At 45.4% G+C, this 8,562-nt stretch overlaps 1 protein-coding gene across 2 annotated transcripts; it reads left to right on the top strand.

Moving 5' to 3' along the window:
* Positions 1-692: 692 nt before the first annotated feature.
* LOC109412594 (transcriptional adapter 2B) lies at positions 693-8,237 on the top strand. 2 transcript variants are annotated; one of them, XM_029860089.2, is made up of 5 exons: positions 693-740; positions 832-929; positions 1,853-2,713; positions 7,228-7,307; positions 7,373-8,237. In XM_029860089.2, exons 1-5 carry the CDS (start codon positions 734-736, stop codon positions 7,746-7,748), a joined length of 1,422 nt encoding a protein of 473 aa, XP_029715949.1. In that variant the 5' UTR covers positions 693-733; the 3' UTR covers positions 7,749-8,237. The 2 variants fall into 2 exon arrangements, with proteins under 2 accessions (XP_029715949.1, XP_029715950.1); XM_029860090.2 differs by having other exon boundaries at positions 696-740; positions 7,164-7,307.
* The last annotated feature ends 325 nt before the right edge of the window (positions 8,238-8,562 follow it).

Genomic DNA, 8,562 nt, shown 5'->3' with positions numbered 1-8,562 from the left:
GCAGATAGCATGAAAACAGAAAGAGAGTGAGAGAGATGCGGATACAAAATGCATAAATAATAGTAATTTCGTGTATACTTTTATTTCTGAGTGTACAGTGTACAGTTAATGATTATGAGAGCTAGAGCCTAGAGGTAACTTTTATTACAGTTTGTAGGTAATAAATATCGCTTGAATACGTTTTGCTTTCATATTGTTTCATATATTTGTTATTGATCTCAGATTCTCAGACAGACGTGCTTAATGTAACGCTTTCGAAGTTGTTTTAATTAGGAATATTTGTGACTCTGGCAAATAAATAATTGTCACATTGTTACCGCAAATGAATAAATAAAGTATACACCAAAATTTTTTCGCTGAAAATCAGCAAAGTTTTGCTGAGCTGAAATTTCAGCAATCTGTTCAGCAATAAAAATTGCTGAAATTTTCAGCAATCTCGGTTGTCGTCGTAAATGTCAAAAGTTTACTGAATAAAATCAGCAAAATTTTGAGGATTGCTGAAAATGCAGTAAATTCGTCCGGCGTGAGATTTACCAGCATAGGTTTGAATCAAATCGGTACTCGGCTTGAATAGCTAATTAAGTGTCATTGAGTGATTTTCCTCATACTTGGCAACCGTGTAAAAATCCGTTAATGAGCTTTTTGCCATAAATTCACGCATCTGATGAATCATCATTGATCGGTGACGGTGTGTCAAGCAACCAACCGAACGAACGAGCCGAGCACATCCAACATGGCGGGTAAGTGATTCACATCGCGTCCGACGGATTGCCGAAAAAATCGTCCGAAATTGCAAGATTTCGTCCCTAAAACGCTTCTTTCCATCCACAGAACTGTTCGCCAAGTACACCTGCACGAATTGCCAGGAAGACATTCCGGGAATCCGGGTCCACTGCGTCGTTTGCACCGACTTTGAGCTGTGTCTGGCGGTAAGTAGGGCAGATGCTCGCTCGTATGATTTGGGAGGGATAAAAATGGCTGACCTGCGTCTGGGCTGGGTGGCAGATTGAATTTTTGTCGGGTTCATCGTCGTCGCCGTTGCTCGTTCGATGATGATGATGACGTTGATTTATGAATGAATGTGAGGTTTTTATTTGTGTGAATGAAGTAATCATCGAATGAAAACAAATTACTACAATCAGCTGAGATTGATGCGATGCGACTAATTATCTAGTTCAATAAACGAAAAGGATGTAACTGCTCTGCGGAATATTTCAACTTATTGGATTTCTTTAAGATTGTTACTCTTTTCAATAATCAACATTTATTTGAACAAATTAAAAAAACTAACTCGTACCTAATTTAATGTAGGTAAATATGTATAATCTAAGTACTATAGGGCACTGCATGAAATTGTCTCCTTCTCTTTCACTCTTACAGAAACTTTGTAAACAACAAGGCCAAGAAACGTCAAAATCCCATACAAAATCAAAACAATGCAGTGCCCTATGGTCCACTGCACGAATTTATTCTGGCCTGCTTACTCTCACACGAAATTTGACGTTTGAGAGGTGCCGACACCGCTCAAACGTCAAATTTCGTGTGAGAGTAAGCAGGCCAGAATAAATTCGTGCAGTGGACCATGTTATCGTTCTAGAACAACCAAATATGTTCCCAATTGGAAAACATTCTTTACATTATTCGGGTTTTTTTTTGTAATTGTCACGACTTCTGTATGTAACTGAGCTTCACGTGATTTAAACATTTTCAATAAATGTTTCTTTTTCGTTACACTTATTTTAGTATTCTTCTATAAAAAACTCAATTTTAATATCTTTTTAATACGTGGGATTGATTAGAATATTTATGGTGTTTATAAAAATCGCTCCAATTCAAAAATATCCTTTTGCAGTGCTTCGCGGCCGGAGCTGAGATTGGACAGCATCGAAATGACCACTCGTACCAGTTCATGGACTCGGGCATTCTGTCCATCTACCGCGGCAGGGGAGGATGGTCTGCTAGGGAAGAGTTGCATCTGTTGGATGCCATCGAGCAGTATGGTTTCGGCAACTGGGAGGACATCAGCAAGCACATAGAAACCCGCACTCCGGAGGAAGCCAAGGATGAGTACGTGTCCAAGTTCCTCAACGGAACGGTTGGCCGCCACACTTGGTCCACGGCCACTGACCAGCGCCCGCAGCTAACCGATCATACGTCGGATGATACGGGTCCTCTGGGGCAGCTGCTCGTTCAGAAACTTCCGCCCATGGATTGCTCCCATGAGGAGGCCGCTGCCCTAGGTTACATGCCCAACCGGGACGATTTCGAACGTGAATACGACCCTACGGCAGAGCAGCTGGTGTCCACACTGTCCCTATCGCCGGATGACGAAGACGTCGACATGCTACTCAAGCTGGCCCAGGTGGACATCTACACCCGCAGACTGCGCGAACGTGCCCGGCGGAAACGGGTCGTACGGGACTATCAGCTGATAGCAAACTTCTTCCGGGGTAACGCCAAGAGGGCCCGCATGAGCCGTGACCAGCGAGAGTTCCGCGAGCGGTTGCGAACCTTCTCGCAGTTTTACACGTCGTTGGAATTCGAGCGGCTGATTGGGTCGCTGGAACGGGAACGATCACTGCGCATCAGGCTTTCGGAGTTGAATCGATACCGCTGGAACGGGCTTCAACGGATGGACGAGTGCGTTCACTTTGAGCAGCATGCTGCGGCTGCTCAGCACAGGAATACGGGTCCGTACGGACATGGTCGAACGGTGAGTGCGATTGATTTTATTATATTCATTGGTTTATTCAACTCGAAGAATTGTTCAATGGTAAAAGCTTTTAGACAAGAGTTTTCAGAGCTTTTGTTATAGGAACACTGTTAGTTTGGTTCTTTACTCCGTTTCCCAGAATTAGGGGATTGTGGGGCAATATGGCCACCGTTTGTTTTAACCCTTCTAAGATGTGAAACTAGACACAGTGTTGTACTTTTTATAACAGCGCGCGTGCTGAAGGGTTAAGCATTATTTCACAATACAAAAATGTGTGAATGATTATGAATACTCTCTCTCTCTTCTTGGCGTAACGTCCTCATTGGGACAAAGCCTGCTTCTCAGCTTAGTGTTCTATGAGCACTTCCACAGTTATTAACTGAGAGCTTCCTCTGCCAATGACCATTTTGCATGCGTATATCGTGTGGCAGGCACGAAGATACTCTATGCCCAAGGAAGTCAAGGAAATTTCCTTTACGAAAAGATCCTGGACCGACCGGGAATTATGAATACCTAATGATTGAATATAATGTTTTATCGGTTTGTAAACAAATTCAGCGCAAAATATGGTTGGGGTCACTATGTCTATGTATTTTAGGACCTCTATAGTAGTTCTTTCGTCTTGAACACCGGCAACGTGTATTCAGGGTCCGCGTTTATAAGAATAGGGTGCCGAACTACTGTGACTGGTGTTTTGGACACTTTTCTGCTATAACTCAGTCAATTTCAAACCAAATGAATTGATTTTTTGTGTACGGCCTAGATACTACAATCTTTCATTTTCGGTTTCTGTAACGGTTTTTGAGTTTCGGGAAGCGGGTAGGTTGTTGGCTTAAGGTCCTCTATTCATCGCGTCGGGCTGACACCCTAGGTATAGCTTCCGGTGGAAGAACATTTCATACTCAGCCGTTGGATGTCAGTACAGACGCTGTTTGAGCCGCACCTTCTTGGCGAACAGACGCTCGGGACGTACCTCCTCAATCTAGCTGAAGTCAGAAGAAGACGGTTTAACATACGCCGACTAGAAGACGCTGTGGTGAACAGGCTGTACTACCAGCTAAGTACATAATTCATAGCTCGCGGTCTTTGTAATCGCTTCACCATTGGAAGCATGAGGTAGGAACTTGTGAGGACCAGATCTATGTTGGACGCTGTCCTTATTGACTCACCGTTTTGAAGCTAAATACTATACGTGTTCTCCATGTCATCCACTCCACAGGATTGTACACCGAAATGGTCACAACAGACCTTTCCAAGACGTTTAACCACATCTGGAACTCTGTGCTGCTCGTTGCCGAATCCGCATCAGCGTACCCTGTAATCGTCGAGTCTGCGTCCTTTCTGTGGGTCAATTGCAACTTCGAGTTGCCTCTCAGGTATCTCAGCAGATGTGTGACTACATTCCAATGCTTTTCTCCGAGGTTTTTTTGAACCGGCACAACACGTTGACCGCCTGACGTATGTCCGGGCATGTGCACGGCGCAAGATACTTCAGACATCCACGTTGTACGGAGCACGCTTTATTCGTTCGGGCCTCTTCATCGTCGTTTGGTTACATTGCTCTGGTAAGCTTGTCTTTCGGATTCAAACGTGTCGTTACCGGGTTGCTCTTGTACGTTTGGTATCGCCCCAGTAGGATCTCCGCATACGCTTCTTGGTCGATAGAAATCTTCCCTTGACTTCTCGTTATACGCATCCCCAAAACGTGCTTGGTTTTACCGATATCTTCCACCAGGAACTTCCTTGCCGGATCGTCCTTCAGCTGCTTCCGCCCCTGCCAGCTATATTGTATAAAACGAAGAGGTCGAGATCAGTTCAACTTCTTCAAAGCAATATCCAGCTTTTGATTCCACACGCGGTTCGATTGCTTCATTCCGTAGAGGGCTTTTTTCAGCTTGCAGACCTTTATCCTGTTCTGAGGATCTTCGAAGTAGAGCAGGGCGATTGTTCCTCCGAGAGTTCCCCTTGGAGAAAAGCTGTAACTGCTTCATTTGATCGATGTCAAGATTCAAACGGGCAATTGTTATCACAGCGAACTATGACATACAACAGGAAAGTATGTTTCTTCATAGTCTACCCTCTTTCACTGTGAATATCCTTCGATTACCAGCCTAGCCTCGTGACGAGCCTTATCCTCCTGCGTCGTGTTTCGTTTTGTAAACTCATTTACATTAAATGGCCTTCCTTCTTGGCGGGAGATCCGTTTGAGTCCAGGGCTATTTCACATAGTCCTTGTGAATTGCAGACTTCCATAGCCTGGCGTCGTCTCGAGATAATGCGTCTTCGGGAGTTGCGGGATCGTTGGAAATGTGCTGTGGGGAATCATAAACGGTGGAGGTGCATACGCGCAGAATCTCGAGGCAGCGTTGCCGGACGAGGGTGTGCTCGATGTGGCCCCTCTAGAGGACTGCTGTTGGAGTACAGTCAAAGCAGCCATCAACATAGCAGCTGAGAGCACTATCGGATACGTAGAACGGAGGCGACGAAACGATTGGTTCGACGAGGAGTGTAGAGCGGTTCTAAAAGAGAAGGACGCAGCGCGAGCGGTAATGCTGCAGCAAGGAACCCGACAGAATGTGGAGCGATACATACAGAAGTGCGAAGATACATAAGAAGTTGCAAAGGCTTCGTGCCGCAAACCGAAATCTGCAGGGATAAGGACGGGAGCCTAATGACGGACAAACGTGAGGTGATCAAAAAGTGGAAGCAGCACTTTGACGAGCATCTGAAAGGCGAAGGGAATGTAGGCACGGAGATCAAGGCAGCGGAGGAAATGACTATGTTGGTGCAGCAGAGGACGGAAACCAACTCTCACGCTGAGGGATGTTAAGGATGCCATCTACCAGCTCAAAAATAACCAAGCGGCTGGTAAGGACAATATTGTAGCAGAACTTATCAAGATGGGCCCAGAAAAATTGGCCACCTGTCTGCACCAATTAGTAGTCAAGCTCTGGGAAACCGAACAGCTACGGGAGGAATGGAAGGAAGGGATAATCTGTCCCATCCAAAAGAAAGGCGACAAATTAATGTGTGAGAACTTTCAAGCGATCACCATTTTGAATGCCGCCTACAAAGTGCTATCCTAGATCATCTTTCGTCGTCTTTTACCTAAAGTAAATGAGGTCGTGGGAAGTTACCAAGCTGGTTTCATCGACAGCGGACCAGATCTTCACCGTACGGCAAATCCTCCAGAAATGCCGTGAATACCAGGTCCCAACGCGTCACCTCTTCATCGACTTCAAGGCGGTATACGACAGTATCGACCGCACAGAGCTTTGGAAAATCATGAACGAGAACAGATTTTCCCGGAAGCTTACCAGACTGATAAGAGCAACGATGGACGGTGTGCAGAACAGCGTAAGGATTTCGGGTGAGCTATCCAGTTAATTCGAATCTCGACGGGGACTACGACAATGCGATTGACTTCCCTGTCTTCTATTCATCATCGCCCTGGAAGGTGCTAAGACAAAGTATATGCTGGTAGATGGGACTGAGCGGAACAGGACAATCCTTGGCAGCAATGTTACCATAGACGGAGATACTTTCGAGGTGGTAGAAGAATTCGTCTACCTTGGTTCCTTGCAAACGGCTGACAACGTGAGCCGTGAAGTACGAAGGCGCATCATCAGTGGAAGTCGTGCCTACTACGGGCTCCAGAAGAAACTGCAGTCGAAAAAGATTCACCCTCGCACCAAATGTACCATGTACAAGACGCTAATAAGACCGGTGGTCCTCTACGGTTTTGTTGTTGTAGAACCGGTATGCCTGCCTTGCTTTCCTCATCGAAGCTGATCAGGACTCATTCTTCTGCCTTCGCATCCTATTTTCACCGCCTTTGCTTTGGAATATGCGACATCGTTGTTGCTACGAAAATCCTCAGACTTCGTTGGCTTCGGGCATGCAAAGGGCTCCGATTGGCCCGTTCTGCCATCCCATTCTGCTAGAGTGCATGTTCTACAGTTGTCTGATGCCAGGTTCCTATAGGTTACAGAAGCTTCTGGAAACTACTACTATTGAACACATTTCCGTTATCGGTCCTAAAGGTCTTAAATTTCTTGTCAGTCTGTCGCTCGACCATATTGTCGAAATTCTGTAACGCTTCAGTTACCTCTTCTTCGGTTTTTACGCACAAGAACTTCACGAAAATCTTGCGAATTTTGTCGTCGATGAAAATTAGGTAACAGCGATTGCCTCCGATTGTTATAGAATCGCATCACTCTTTTTTATGCCAAATGACGTTTTGTCGAACGACTCAGACCCATTGTGAACAACCCTTCGAGATTGAAACCCATTTCTCAATTATACATGAGAGCTATTTGACTCCAGTATTGGACGTAGATGCTAATATAATTTTCTATGTTTCTTCTCTTTTCCTTTCCCCGGTACCTTCCTAATAATTAACCTACTCGCTTTTGCGCCGCGGACGGAACACAATACGAACTGCAAATAGCTTACATGTATAATTGGTCCCAACGGTCAAACTATCTCCGGCTGTATAAGACAAATTTTAACAGGACAACCGAAGCAAAGGCGGCTCATGCGAGACAAGCAAGGGATCCTCGGCGTTGTCCAGCAACTCGCAGATAAGAAGAAGGTACTGTTCCCAAACTATTTTGATCAAAATTACCTTGTGCTTATCCTTTTTTCTCCATCCCCCAGCGAAAGCGACGGCCGAAGCTTAAGTTCCATCGGCCAAAGGCTCACGCACCACACCGACGACCGGGCCTTCTCCGACGGCTCATTCAGCAGCAGAAACTTCTCGGATAGCTCACGGGGAACGGATCCGTCGCGGCACCAGCCGCTTCAGGATCCGGCGGCGGCAGCGGCGCAGCAACAGCCCGGCGTACAGCTACTCACGTCAAACGAGCTCCAGCTGTGCAGCTCGCTCAACCTGCCGGTCACCCGGTACCTTAGTCTCAAAACGGTACTGCTGGGGCGACCGTCGCTCGATCACGGAATCAGCTCCGTGGCCGAGGGCATGGTCAAAAAGTATCTCATCAAGTCGGGCTGGCTGCAAACGAGTCCTCAGAACTGAGTGTGAGGATGACACTTTGTTTCCGAGTAAACTATTGGTAGGCATTAGGAAACTAACAATTGGCGTTGATCTCACGACATCTGAAAAAAAGGAACAATGGGTTGGAGGGTGACTTCGAATCAAACGATTGAACATACTCATACACAACGGATAGCACACAGAAACATGTACTACATTTAGAAGAAACTGACTTATGTCGAATGAAACTCTTAGTGGGTAGTTCATAGATAGCTTGATACTGCCTGTTCTAATTCAATATTGAAATTAAACTAGATATATCAAATCATACTTGTTAGAGAGGAAGGCTAAACACATAGAAACTATCTAATATCAATTTCAATTTGATCAATGTACTGACGTTCTCCGTCACAATTCTCAACAGGTTCTCCGTTGCAAGTGGGTCTGCTTGATTGTGACAAAGTTAAAAGTTAGTGTGTAAATAGTTCAATAAATTATTATCAATAAATTTTATTCACCTACAAACCAAAATTTGCATTTTCTTAACAATCCTAATCACATTCACATATTCGTTAAGGATAGGTATCATGTAATACAGACCACATTGAGGACATTGGCCTCTTCCCAGCAACTTCTATCCCCATCTCGTCATGAAACTGGTCGCGAGTAGCCTTGGGGAAAATCGGGCAACCCGGTGGAAACCTTGAAATACGATAGACTGAGAAGGGTGTAAGGAGTTTACTTTAGCAAACCTGAGCGTCAGTTGTCCAAATAAGATCTGTGACCATTTGGCAGGGGGCCGCAGCCAAATCCGATTTGGCTGCGATTGTGCGGGAAAACTCGATCCATGCGACAG

This window comes from Aedes albopictus, chromosome 1, assembly GCF_035046485.1.
Source record: "Aedes albopictus strain Foshan chromosome 1, AalbF5, whole genome shotgun sequence".
In the NCBI taxonomy this organism is placed as follows: domain Eukaryota; kingdom Metazoa; phylum Arthropoda; class Insecta; order Diptera; family Culicidae; genus Aedes; species Aedes albopictus.
The sequence above is the reverse complement of the archived record's forward strand: the minus strand, read 5'-3'. Positions and strand labels throughout refer to the sequence as shown.